A 14,501-nucleotide genomic window follows, 5' to 3' on the forward strand; every position below is an offset into this window, starting at 1 on the left:
ACCACCGATGTGCTTCTATGACGATCCTTGTAGGCTTCGCAAGTCTTAGGACATATCCTACACCTATGGCAGATGCTTCTTCATATGTGCTAACTACCGGTACGACCTGTCTTGACATGAACCGTATGAGTACCACCGGTATAGCGATATAGATCACTCATGTGACACTTTACATGCGGTTTCATGCACTGTCTTACTAATCTCCCATATTGTTTCATTTGTCTAGTCTCCTCCACCTATCAGTGACTTCATGGAATGGTTGGACATGGAGCAAATGAGCACCAGAAGTGGTGGGTTGATATGGAGATACGGTAGAGGAGGGAAGCTTACGAACGCTAAGAGCGAGCAACATCAGGAGGAACTAAGGCTGAAACGTCAGGAGGAGAAGCACATGAGGAAGGCAACGGAGGAGCGTGTCGCGGCTGAAGCACGCGAAGCAGAAAAGGAAAGGAAGAGGAAGATGGCCCATCGCGCTAAGACGGAGGCCCCGATGCCCTGAGAAAGTGCAAATATCCTAGGTGCACTCAGTAGAAAACATCTATTGTACCTCGATCTATTTTCATTTTCTAAGACTTGTTAGGTTTAGCAGTGGCACGCTATTAGGTTAGTCTTTAGGCTTACCGTATATGCCAACGTTTGTTGTCATCTCTTTATGCTTAGGTTTCATTCCCGCAGTGACGAAAAATCCCATATCCCATGTAATGTTTATCAGCGTATGTAAATACCGTGCCGGGTTATATGATATTTGTGCTTTATAACTGCTATTGTTCGACAAATTAGATTTTGTATTCTCACAAAATCACTTCATAAAAAAAATTCCACACAATTTTACACCAACTAAATAAAGAAATATCAACAAAATAACATCCAACTAAAATTAAGGATAGAATGAACCGTTTAGATAACTATATGCATATATACTATTTTTTGCCGAATGAATGTGCAATATTTTTTAATTTACCGAATATAAAATCTATATTAAAAAACTAATTATACATATATTTTTGTAATTGAATTAAATCGAATATATCGTTCGGTAGATGGGTGATACAAATATGTCACCCGTTGTAGGGCGAGATGAAGGTATCACCCGTTTAACGAGCAAGATCAAGTTCTCGCTCGTTAAACGGGCGAAACATTTCTCTCTCCAATTATTAAATTCGCGAGGAGCTAGGTCTTATAAAATCTCGTTCGTTCAACAGGCGAGATAACGATAGGGTAGATCTCATTATTTTTCAAACGGGTATTTAATCTTGAAATATTTGAAAAAAATATAAAAAAAAATCCTAGGTACCCCATGTGGGGTAAGCAGGGTTGGGCCGGGCCGGAAGATTCTCAAATCTACAAGCATCTGCGCTGGGCCCAGTACCGCAACTTATTTTTTTTAATGATTGGTGAGATTTCCGCCAAATTATATTGGTAGAGTAGAAATAGAAGTCGAAAAATACATCAGCCCATTAGGTCGACAAAACCAAGAGTTAAAAAGTGAAGGAGGAATAGGACGAGAAGCGCTTGGCCTATGCCACCGGCCAGCCAATTAGCGAATTATGGAGGTTGAGTCTCCTCCAGGAGATTTGAAACTCCAGGAACTAAAAGTCCGGTATGTCAAGGTCTACATCTTTAGCTCCGCCATGCACCACATCCACAGTACCACAACTTAAACCGGCCGAAATCTACTTTGGCCCATCAACCATGCAAAGCTTGTATAATGGGCCGGAATAACGGCCCAAATGGGGAAAAGAGGGGCAATAATGAGGCCCGATATCGTAGCGCTTTCCAATTCCGAAGGCGTAAATCTTGAAATCCGCAAAGGGAGCCCATAATGACACTATCGTACTCGACTAGTCCGCGGCGGAACCTTCCAGAACTCTTGAGAATTGGGATGCCACGCCGTTGGGGGGCCGATGCTGCTGCTGCTCCCAGTTTTATAAAAATCTCAACTGGTTTTTCGCTTTAATCCCCATCAAACCCCAGACTTCTCCGCACCCTCAGCCGCCAAGCCCAATCCGCCCTCGATCCGATCGGATCTGCACGGCCGCCATGGCCGACGAGGCGAAGGCCAAGGGTAATGCGGCGTTCTCGGCCGGCCGGTTCGAGGAGGCGGCGCGGCACTTCACGGACGCCATCGCGCTCGCCCCCGGCAACCACGTCCTCTACTCCAACCGCTCAGCGGCGCTCGCCTCGCTCCACCGCTACTCCGACGCGCTCGCCGACGCGCAGAGGACCGTCGAGCTCAAGCCCGACTGGGCCAAGGGCTACTCCCGCCTCGGAGCGGCACACCTCGGCCTCGGCGACGCCGCCAGCGCCGTCGCCGCCTACGAGAAGGGCCTCGCCCTCGATCCCAGTAACGAGGGCCTCAAAGCAGGGCTCGAGGACGCGAAGAAGGCCGCCGCAGCTCCGCCGCGCCGCGGGCCGTCCGGCCCCGACGCCATCGGGCAGATGTTCCAGGGCCCCGAGCTGTGGAGCAAGATCGCGTCCGACCCGGCCACGCGCCCCTTCCTCGAGCAGCCCGACTTCATGCAGATGCTGCGCGAAGTGCAGAGGAACCCCAGCAGACTCAACATGTACCTCTCCGATCCCCGCATGATGCAGGTGCTCAGCCTCATGCTTAACATCAAGATCCAGAGGCCCGAGACCTCCGGGTCGTCGCAGTCTACCCCGCCGCCACAGCCGCAGCAGCAGACGCCGCCGCCCGAGACGAAGGCGAGGGAGGTGGAGCCGGAGCCGGAGCCAGAGCCAGAGCAAGTGCCGATGGACTTGGCAGGTGAGGAAAAGGAGCGGAAGGAGAGGAAAGGAGCTGCTCAGAAGGAGAAGGAGGCAGGGAACGCAGCTTACAAGAAGAAGGACTTTGAGACGGCGATCCAGCACTACACTAAAGCCTTGGAACTTGACGACGAGGATATCTCCTATCTTACTAACCGCGCAGCAGTCTACATTGAGATGGGAAAGGTGAGGCTTTCATTTTACTCATGCATTGTTTATTAGGGATCTGATATTGAGCTCGCTTCATTGCTATGTTAATTTGCTTGGTTTCTGCATTGCGCGAATCAGTAGTAGACTAGTAGTTGGGCTTTTGAGGAATTAAGTTGAGTTGCCATTGGGAGGATTGTCATCTGATAAAATGTTTCATACTGACGCAGAAGATTGTGAAAAGCGCTTTAGTTGAGAAACAGTTATATTTCTTCCATATTGCTTAGTTTTAGGAGTAAGAGTGCATTATTATGTCTAAGTTCAAATTTAAGCTTCTTCCATGTTAGCTATGTGACTTGTGCATTATTATCTCGAGCCTTCTCTCAGTTCTGATAACCAAAGTTATCAAATATCTTATTTCCTGTTACTTGGAATATAATATCAGTTTATATCTCCAGTATGATGAATGCATTGAGGACTGTGATAAGGCTGTGGAGAGGGGAAGAGAACTTCGTGCTGATTTCAAGATGGTCTCAAGGGCACTGACAAGAAAAGGAACTGCTCTAGTCAAACTTGCCAAGAGCTCCAAGGATTATGATATCGCCATTGAGACCTTCCAGAAGGCTCTAACTGAGCATCGGAACCCAGACACTCTAAAAAGGTTAAATGAGGCTGAGAGGGGAAAGAAAGAGTTGGAGCAACAGGAGTACTATGATCCAAAGTTAGCAGATGAGGAGAGAGAGAAAGGTATGAGAAGCATTATATTGTCATCTCTAGTTCCCCCCATGATTACATTTGGACCTGTTTCTGGTGCTGGTTTTATGTTACGGATTTGTATTTTATGGAGTTTTGCTGAGCTGTTGAAAGTTGATGGTCATAATAGACTAGCTTATCTTATGATTTGTAGGTAATGAGTTCTTCAAGGAACAAAAATACCCAGAAGCAATAAAACATTACACAGAGGCTCTCAGGAGAAACCCGAAGGATCCTAGGGTAATTCTTCTACCTTGTTCTTATTATCTGTCTTTGTTTTTTGTACAGTGAGTGTACGCTCGTGATATATGTGGTGTTTAAGAGTAACATATGAAACTTTTGGGAATATTTTTCATTGGTATTTTAGTTATATGAATTGATTTTTGTGTGCTACTATATCTTCGTTTCAAAAAAGGAAAGTAAGTTAAGACTATCATTCATTTTCTGATTTATTTGCATCCTCTTTCTATGGCTGTTTTGCTGGGATTGGTTTGCCAGAGGGCAGGAGTGATGAGTTAGTTCCTTGGCCCACAGAGGTAGAGAAGTGCAGTGAGGGTAGAAGGGAGAATAGAGGGTTGAGACTAAGAATAGTGACTAGAAGATAGGAGATTTATTTTTTGGTTGATCTGAAAGATAACGATGGCTCTTATATAAAGCTACTTGACCTAGGATTCGGACTTTTAGCTCCAGAAATGGAATCAACTCATAATCTCTCTCCTATGCTCCTCGTGCTGAACTGCTGCTATGCTACCCTGTCTTCTCGTTGAACATTCAGATTTTCTTATCTCTAACAACGGCTTTCCTGATGAACTGCGGTTTGACTCCTTGACTCAGCTTGAACCATCTGCCACTGGTTAGACAGTGTCCACAATGATAACTAAAGGATCTTACACTTAACTTGAATTATCTGGAGAATGTCCTTCATCCTTGTTGTATTGGCACTAACAGAGAGAATCTTAATGTTTGTAACAGCACATGAGCTCTACAGATTGTGGTAATTCCTTTCTGTTACTTACAGGTTTACTGAATTATTCGGTTGTGTAACAATGATTTTATGCATTGCTCCCTATTAAAACTGTGTTAGTGACTTTTGCTGCTTAGTTGATTCTGGATTACGCAATTAACACCTGAGCTATGTAATACTCTAATCCATAGTATGTTTCTTAATTGATATTATTCTTTCTTTCTGATGTTATATATTGATCTGCTTGATGTTTTTGCTGTTTGTAACTGGGTTTGTGTATCAGCTTACACACAGCCTGTAACTCCCCTTCAAATGTTGTTTATCTACAGGTGTACAGCAATAGGGCTGCATGCTACACCAAGTTGGGAGCCATGCCTGAGGGTCTTAAAGACGCAGAGAAGTGTCTCGAGCTAGACCCTACCTTCACCAAAGGGTACACAAGGAAAGGTGCAATTCAATTTTTCATGAAAGATATTGACAAGGCGATGGAAACCTACCAGGCTGGCTTAAAGCTTGATCCAAATAACCCAGAACTGCTTGATGGTGTTAGGAGGTAGTGAAGCTATGCCATACCAGTAATCAAATCATTCAGTGTATTACATGATTTGCATAAACCTACAGGCTAACTTTTTTAACCATTTTTCACATTTGCAGGTGTATTGAACAGATCAACAAGGCCAACAGGGGTGAAATAAGTCAGGATGAATTGCAAGAAAGACAGGTAATCCTATTGATATACTTATGTGTTACTTTCTTATTCGCTGCTTCAGATTCAGTATTGTTAACTGGTCCTCATGCTGTTGCTGCAGAACAAAGCTATGCAAGACCCAGAAATCCAGAACATCCTTACCGATCCTATCATGCGACAGGTATCATAAAATCTCTGTACTTTGTTGAAACTTTGGAGAAACTGATAATACCTGGCTGTGAATGACATTATAATTCTTGTTTTGCAGGTGCTAACTGATTTCCAGGAGAACCCCAGGGCTGCTCAGGAGCACCTGAAGAGCCCAGAAGTTATGCAGAAGATTCAGAAGCTCGTAAGCGCTGGAATAGTCCAAATGCGATGATCAAGCACGATGCGATTGCACCCACTTGTTTGTGCCTTGTGCTTTGGTTTGTTAGCTCGCATATCCCTGGTCCCACCCCTTAAAAAAAGCAGCAACAGAAGAAACATCCTGAACTTTGATGGGGCGAGTCTTTCTCTGTAATTGGATTTGTAAGTGCAGATTGACATTGGATTATTCATATTTGTGGTGCTGTCTTACGGTTATAGGCGACATCTGTGTTTTGTCGAACCCAGGCATTCCACTTACTCCATGAACTGAACCTGGGTGCTAGAACAGTTCCATTGTTGATGGACCGGTGCCCTGGTCCCTTTACTTAGGATAAGACTACCTGCCAATCCGCTCTGCCGAGGTTGCGATCCAATTAAGGTAATGGGACTAGAGGTTAAAACCGTCCAAGATACCGGTTCTTGCAGGATGATATCATGGTAGTTTTTGCCGAGTTCGTTGATTGATTCATGTTTCTGGGTGTGTTGGATTGGTGCCCTGTAGGAACTTGCCTGGCCAAGAGGAGAGAGCCTCCCGGAAAAATGCCGGATGCCTCTTTAAATCACAACCAAGACCAAAGCCATCGCTTGGCTCCGGCGGGTGCGAGTGGCTTTGTTTCCTCGTTTCAATTGTTTGCTAACCACGATCGTCGATCGACATGGATTGACAATGAGAGCAATTTGCCATCTGCATGTAGCTCCTGACCCCTGACTAAAGCTGGGCATCCGCCAATTAGCCATTTCAAGGCAGTGCGCCATATGATGGAGCAGCGGCCGACTGGCCGTCCGACGAAGCCCTCGCGCCAGTATAGTTGTATAGAGCGGCCACCACCAACCAGGCGGAGCCACCGCGCCGCTCGAATTAGACGATATGGTGGTCGTGGAGAGATAAATTTAAATCGGTTCTAAAAGCTATTAAATTGATCATTTTAAAAAATATAATTTTCTCTTAATCTTGGTTAATATATTTTCTATTGTTTAGAAAAACAAAATACAGGTGTTGCGATGGATACATATTCCACGGTCAATTTAAAACATCTTTTCTTATTCCTATACAAATTCGCTCATAGTAATAAATGTACAATATTTCTTATAATTGATAATGATAGCTATCTATTCAACGTCTTAATATTGTTTTTTCTAATTCGATATTGGCTTACTATATCGATATTGGCTTACTATAGAAATTATTAAAAACATCTACAACTGAAAATAACTGAAGTTCAGATCAATAAATAGTAGAGCAATGTAACATAAATCATGACCATTAAGCATAAACGTTTTAAATTGATAAAGTTTGAAGAGAAAAAAATATTTTATTTACATGTATTCATAATAACCATGTGTTGTAAATTATAATTGATAATATCTAATACTACTAATTAAATCTTAAGTTATTTAGTTTTTATATAGTACTAATTACACACATAAGCATGCCCCCCTGCCCCCGTCTCCACCCCTGTCTGACACCTCCGAGTTTCAATCACCATCTGTCGTCGCTCCGCCCTTGGACACCTCCATCTGCCATCTGCTCCTCCTCCTTTTCCTCCGGCCATTCTCACCCAAAGCAGAGAAGACTCATGCAGCACCGCCGCACCGCCATGCTCTCGTGGCTCGCGAACCCGCTTTGGATGCAGGAGGACGGTGCCCAAGAACAGGGCCACGACCACGAGCAGCAGCATCACCACCACGTGCCGCTGTGATGTGCCTATCACAGGCTCCTAGTCCCAGCAACATGTACCCAATTGGTTTCGCTTGTATACAAACACTAGAACTGAGGCGGACAAAAGTCCTGCTTGAATTTAACAATAAGACGCAATTTTCACAACAGAATCAATGGCGACCTGCATATTCTCCTTTAGAAACAAGCACCAGTTGATAAGTTATATACATGGACAAGTCTGAAATAACAGTTACCCAAGATCACCATAGAGTTACTCTACCGGTTTGGATTCTTCACCTGTTAAAGAATGGAACCAAGGGCAGCATCGACGCTAGGGTTTATCCAATGAATCTTGCAGCCTAGATCTACTACGGGCTAGCAGGTTCTCCCTTATTTCTTTGAAAGATTCGAGCTCCTCGAATGCATCAGATGTCCTGCGGGACATGAAAGAGCTAGTGCTTCCTGCTTCAGTAGATTCAGCCCTTGATGTATGAGTTGAGCAGCTAGTATCTCGCAGAGGACGTGCAGACTTCAGCAGGTGGACAAGATACCCAACAGCAGCGTCTTGTGATTTATGGGATGACGAACCTACCTGATCCCCCACGTCCTTCCCACCGCTACTCCTGTAAAGTGCATATAATGACCATTAAAAAGGTCCCCGTACAATAAGATATTCTGAATATATACAGGATGCATATGTTGCTTAAGTACATAAACGAGCCCATAAATTCGGTTGGCATATGCAGAAACTACTATACATGATCCAGCAAAGAAGTAGGAGCCTAAACATACCCTGGTCGGGAATCTGGATCAACATCATCCACAGCAAATGGAAAATCCGCATCATCAGTATCATCCTGCATAGACAATCTGCTTGAACTTCTTGAGAAGCCAAGTCGTGGTGAACCACTAGAAGAGAAGATACCAGAGAACCTGCCAGATTCTTCCCTACTGTCCTTAATCTGCACAAATACCAAAAATGTCAAAGCTAATAAACTCTGAACACACAATACTAGCTAAATTCAGGCACTCAACCTTGCTTTGTCTAATATACAAAGAAATGCAAGGAGCAAGAGTAAAACTCATAGCTATGCCAAACCGGCATCCAAACAGAAAATTCAATTACTGGCAAGCACAGGTTATGGAGGACGCAAAAGAAAACAGGAATTAGAACATTATGATAACTAGCAAGGTGACCCAAGTTAATAGCGTGGCTAGCCTCGCTGCAATATTTTATCATAATAACCTTTGATTAATTGTATTTTACATGGACTATTTGTTTAGGTATTTGATTTTTATAATAATATGACTTTTTTCTAAGAACATCTAACGATCTAGATTAAATCAAAGAGTCCATATCAAATATGATTAATAAATAGCTAAATTCGGAATTTAAAATTATGGAAAATTAGTAGTTCAATTTCCATACGGTTTGGGAAGCAAAATATCTAAATATAGTCCAAATAAAATCAAATAATAATTAATAATAATTGAAATTGGGGTTAGAATAGAATAAAGAAGGATCCATATCAAATATAGTCTTAGAAAAATCAAACTATTATTAAAATCAAATACCTAAATAAAGAGTCCATGTAAAATACAATTAATCAATAGCTAAAATTCATAATTAAAAATAATAATTTTTTTTCAAAATTAATACTAAGATAATAGATTAAGAAGCACCGTGTAGCTCAAGGTCGTCACACCAAGCAGGCAGTAGGCAAGTCACAACACAAAGGCAAGGCAAACCAATACATGTATATGATTCGGTTGAGCTGTCTACACCTGACGCACGATTTTAACAGTTGATCAAAACTCATACGAATCAAACCAATACATGTATACGATTCGGGTACAAGTTTGAAGCATAAATAATTTTCTCTTCCACTAACATAATTTTTATCTCTTCTTCTAATTTTATGTGTTTTGTAACTAAATGATACTAACCTCATAAAAAAAGCTAAAGATATTAATTTTTAATCAAAGGTTATCGTGACAAAATATTGCAACGAGGCTAGCCACGCTATTAACATGGGTCACCTTGCTAGTTATGATAATCTAAAAGGGAATTTTCAAGACACATTTTGTAAACCAATCACAAACGGAATTGAATCCCAGTCCAACAGAAAAAGAACATATGGAAAACAAAAGGTCATAGAAAAAAGCAGATAAACTCATATTTTGTTGATTCTTTAGTATTGCATCTGCCAAGGATTACATCGGCTTAGTATATTCCCATGGCAACAGTTTGGCCATGCATCAAATTGTTTATACTATCATAGCATCTCGATATACTCCATCCTATTCCAAATACAAGTCCACCTAGCCTTCCTAACTATTTTAGAAATACAAATCCAACAAGTTCAAGGCACCTTTTTCACTTCCTTTTTATCAATGGAGTAAACACCTTACTCACAACATAGATTGACAGGCAATAGAGTCATTGTATCACCTACCATAATAACCGTGCATGAGTACAAATGGACTTATATTTGGAATCGGAGGGAGTAGAAGAGAACATGAAAACAAAATATCCAATGCAAAAGAACATCATCACTTTGTCCAATTTGACAGTTTAAATTTGTTAGAGCACACAACGGTTTGGCCCAGCTCACTATACCCACAGGTCGGTCTCCCCCCCCCCCCCCCCAACCAAGACCAAGACATGGTCCCAGGCCCAAGTCTCCCAACCAGAGCCACGAGTAAAGTCATGGGCCCACTCAATCCAAAAGTCTAGCCAGATGGGTAAATGATTCCTCCACCTTTGATGTCATTCTCCCCCACAATCAATATCTGATGTGGAATAAACCCAACAAAATTCATTCTCACTAGTCCTTACAAACAAAATATCGACTCGACTCGACAGCCTAGTCGCCTGGTCGTTCAACTAATCGGTGACTAATCGTGGTCAGTTGGCCGATTTTAGACGCAGACGACTAGCCTGGATGGTAATTTGGGCTTGGGAATTTGAGTCCTGTAGAATCAGTCTGTATATATGCATTGCAGTGTTGAGATATGATATGACACTAAATGGTCATCACTCCGAATTGCCAGCTAAACTTCAAGACAATTGAGAATTGACGTTTATTTTTAGAGGATACTATTTAGTAGAGATTGAAATATTGTAGAGCTTCATTTATGTATAGCATAATAGCAAACCAAGCTATGACATGATGATAATAATAAGATCCGATCGCAACAAGTAGATAAAAAAGAATGCGCAACATGTTGCTTCATCATCTTAGAAATCGTAGCTGTGTTATACAGGTATCATGCTGGAGAGAAATTAGGCATGGTATTGTAACAATATCAACAAAAAACAAATTTGGTGGAGCTAGACAGGGAACAACCAATACACAGCAAGATCGGTGTATCTGGCAAAATTATGGGGATCGTACTACACAACTGCAAAGATTACAAAGCTGTGGAACCCTAGTCCTTAGCAAATTCTTTAGATGGATCAAGTTGCATAACAGGATCCTAACTGCGGGCAGTCTCATGATCACGGGACGGCCTCATGATCCCCTATGACTGTGTCCACGACACAGGTTCAAAATTTGACAGCAAATTGGCTTGGTTTGTACCAGCTAGTCAGCTACATAGTCAAAGTTCTCCAGACTGCTAGTTCACAGCAACTAAATACATATCCAAAGAAGATTTTAGAGGGGCTATGGTTTACACTTAGTGGAAGATTTGGAAGGAAAGAAACAAAAGGATCTTCCCAAACAAGCAAAGAATTTCCTTCAAGTCACGAACAAATTCCAAGAAGCAAGAAGACATGGAACTACGAAGGCTCGTGTTACTGTAGTTCAGTTGTTAGGCACATAGCTGCTGCTTTTCTTTTAGCACAGCTGACCTATTGCCATTTTGACTACAGTAGTCAGCCTCTGCTGTTGCTCTGTTGCAGTGGGCTTGCTGTTTGTTTTACATCTAAAATTTGTAGTGGCTTTTGAATTTCTTTTTGCCTCTAAATGAATGTGAAACTCTGCCAGCCTATTTGGTAAAAGAAAAAGGCTACAATATTAGCATCCAACAAAAATAACAGTCCTTAAATTAAAACCATGATGAATGAACAAACTAACTAGATCTCTAGATTCATAGTTTCCAAACAAACTGATAGAAAAGACAAAATATTAACAATAAGCCTTTCTGATTTAGGACAAGTATTTTCTCCACATGTATTTTCTATTTTTCTCTATAGGTGTTTAATTAAGGACGAACAAATGAGTAATCTCTCACTACTTAGTGTGTCATCATATCAAATGCATCCGTAAACTGCTCGATCCAGTTGAGTTATTCAGATGTACTGATTCTGTACAGTCCTACGCTTTCATCTAAGACAATAAACAACATCACTTAAGGTTACGGACAACATCATGTAATCACCTTGGAACCAGACGGCAAATTAGCATAGAGATCGCCCATCCGGATGCCCTCCGCCCTCCTGAACGACCGGCTGGTCTCCGTCGGGGACTCCTGCATCCCTGCATCCCCTCGCACACTCTTCGGGGAAGGTGGAGGAAACATGAACGCTCTAATGGGTTCCGACATGTTCCGATGGTGCACAGGGCCCCTGCCATCGTCCACCTGCGGTATGCTCATTGGCGCAGTCTCGCCGCTAAACCTCGAGTGCAGGTAGCCACCGGCAAACGTGGGCGGCGAGGGCGTAGGCGATGCATACAGTGCCGGCGGCGGTGAGAACTTCGCCTGCTGCCCCGGCGTGTGCGGCCAGGGCGCAGGCGACGCCCAGCTGTTCGGGCGCCGCGAGGGCAGCGGAAAGGCCGAGCCGGCCGCCTCCGTGAGCGAGGCCGGGAAGGCACGCATAGGCTCGGCCGCCGGGCTGCCGACGTAATCCGGGATGATCGCGGCGGATGTGAGGGAGGAGACCTCGAAATTGAAGCCGGCGAGGCTAGGGAGGTACTGGACAGAGACGACGAGGAGGCCGAGCTTGGTCTCGACGGGGCCGAAGGGTCTGGTGCGCATGGCCGCCTCCTCTGCGCGGGAAAAGGGCGCGGCGAAGGAGCAGACGCGGTGGCCCATCTCGTAGTTATACACCTGGCCGGACGCGCAGAGCAGGCGGAAGACGCGGTACGCCGGGAGGAAGCGGAGCGCCGTGTACAGAGACCTCAGCAGCGTGATGCAGCGCTTGTACGCCCTGTTGACCGCCAGCCCCTCCCCTACCGCCGCCGCCGCCGCGGCTGAGGACCAGGGCTCGCACGCCACTGTCCACCGCTCAACCACCTCCTCCGCTCCCCCGCCGCCCGAGGGGGTCAGGTACACGTCCACCACGAGCGGCTCCCCGGGGGACGGCTCCGGCAGGTGCTCCGCCGAGGGCGGCGGCGGCGGCGCGTGGAGCGGCAGGTGGAACCACCTGTCCCGCCTGCGGAAAGCCGCCGCCGCGGGCGCCGAAGAATGAGGGCGCGGCGCGCGCACGGCGAGGATGGCGTGGAGCGCCTTGAGCAGGAACTGCGGCACCATCAGCTCCGCGCCCGCGCGCCCCCCGCCGCCCGCCGAGTCAGGCAGGCTCGCCATTGCCGAGCCCGAGACGGATCCCTCAACTCAGCAGCAGCAGCACCAGCAGTCAAACCCGCCCCCACCCCGCTGCCGCTTTGCATGGCTGCAGCGCGCAGCAACGAGACCGCATAAAATCTGGTGCTGGGAGCGATTGGATTAGAGGGGACGCAGATAGATCTGTAGGACGATGGGAGTTAGCTTTGCGCATGAACGAGCTCGTCGGGGGCTGGCCTTGGGATGAGTCGTGAGGAATTGGGGATGGATTCCTCTCCGGTTTTGAATCCGGCTAATGGGTCGCTGTTCGTGCCGTCACGATAGAACGAAAATGGAATTAATTATGATGGGGCGTTCGAATGATTTGGTGTCTTGTGATGTGTGGTGAGATATTTAGGTCATACTCCTATTTGGTTTGAATCTAATTTTACTATATTTAAGTTTAATTACGCCATAGATTTTTAAACAATTTAGTTGATTATCGTAATAATGATAAACCATATTTTATTAGCATCCAGACTCACTTGTCATACTCTCAGCTTTTTTTTACTAAATTCGATGCACATGAAATTAAAAATTTATTGATCATATTTTTCTTTATAAACCACACTAAATTAAAATTAATCATGGCATCATTATATATGAAGCAATCATGCTCTTAATTTCGCCGTAAAGGACCCTAAAATAACTGCGGGTATCTCGTCACGGACTTGCACGTGGATTCTCCAAATTTTGGTAGGTTTCAGGTTGGTGAATCGCAAAGGAGATTCAAATCTGAAGCTTTGGGTTGTCGCCGGGACAAATCACGACGCCGTGGCTGGCTGGTGCTGGCGTCAATGTGTCGTGCACGTACGTTTGGTCGTTGGTGTGTGCTCCTGGACTTGGCTTCGAGGCAACCGGAGGAAGGAGGAAGAAGGATGCTTCGAAGGGATGCACGACTGCCTCCTTTGATTCGCTCGTTATCCGCAGCCTCCCTTGCTTTGGCGTGTGAAGAATCGCAACACGGCAGAAGTGCATGCTTGTCCATTAGAAAAGAGCGCCGTGTGCTCGCGCTGGACTTTTGGCTTGGGAATTGGGATCGTGCCTTTGGGTTCGGTAAGGTGTGACGCCGATGCGACCATGTGGGTTTTGTCGTTTGGCTTTGGCGTGAAAAACAGCTTTTCATATAATGATCAACTTCATGGAATTAATGCTTCTCCGCCTACTATTTTTTAAAGGGAAAATTGCAAATACCATGGAATTAGTGCTTCTCAGTTCAAAGTTGCAAATACTACCATCCTACAAGTCTAAGCTTGATGCCATATGGACATATTTGTCATGGTACGAGCTCGAGTATTCCGTATAGGTTGCCAGTATAAGTAATGAGGAGGTATGGAAGGGTTCTATAATATATTAGGACTTAGAAAACTTCTTGTTTGGTTTTGAGGAGAGAATTGCAATGTCATATTTGATCCAGTTAACTTTAGTGTGCAATTAAATTCATTTTCATCCCTATATTTTTATGCTATCAGCCTTCATGAAGCACTTAATGTAATATTATGACCAAAAAAAAATTATATGGCATTAAAACCCTAAGGGGGCATTTTGCACAGGGATCAAAGTTGTGGGGGCGATAAATACAATTCTTACTTTAGTAGGGTATTTACAAC

At 44.3% G+C, this 14,501-nt stretch overlaps 2 protein-coding genes across 2 annotated transcripts; one reads left to right on the forward strand and one right to left on the reverse strand.

The window, feature by feature from the left end:
* Nucleotides 1–1,922: 1,922 nt before the first annotated feature.
* Nucleotides 1,923–5,907, forward strand: LOC133919415 (hsp70-Hsp90 organizing protein-like). The gene is made up of 7 exons (XM_062363800.1): nucleotides 1,923–2,949; nucleotides 3,369–3,657; nucleotides 3,818–3,903; nucleotides 4,957–5,180; nucleotides 5,282–5,348; nucleotides 5,437–5,496; nucleotides 5,584–5,907. The coding sequence occupies exons 1-7, from the start codon at nucleotides 2,041–2,043 to the stop codon at nucleotides 5,695–5,697; spliced, it is 1,749 nt and encodes a 582-aa protein (XP_062219784.1). The 5' UTR covers nucleotides 1,923–2,040; the 3' UTR covers nucleotides 5,698–5,907.
* Nucleotides 5,908–7,477: 1,570 nt separating this feature from the next.
* LOC133919416 (autophagy-related protein 13a-like) lies at nucleotides 7,478–13,207 on the reverse strand. The gene is made up of 3 exons (XM_062363801.1): nucleotides 11,731–13,207; nucleotides 8,137–8,306; nucleotides 7,478–7,967 (listed from the first exon to the last, which is right to left on the reverse strand). Exons 1-3 carry the CDS (start codon nucleotides 12,874–12,876, stop codon nucleotides 7,676–7,678), a joined length of 1,608 nt encoding a protein of 535 aa, XP_062219785.1. The 5' UTR covers nucleotides 12,877–13,207; the 3' UTR covers nucleotides 7,478–7,675.
* Nucleotides 13,208–14,501: the final 1,294 nt, after the last annotated feature.

This window comes from Phragmites australis, chromosome 5 (genome assembly GCF_958298935.1).
Source record: "Phragmites australis chromosome 5, lpPhrAust1.1, whole genome shotgun sequence".
NCBI classification, from domain to species: Eukaryota; Viridiplantae; Streptophyta; class Magnoliopsida; order Poales; family Poaceae; genus Phragmites; species Phragmites australis.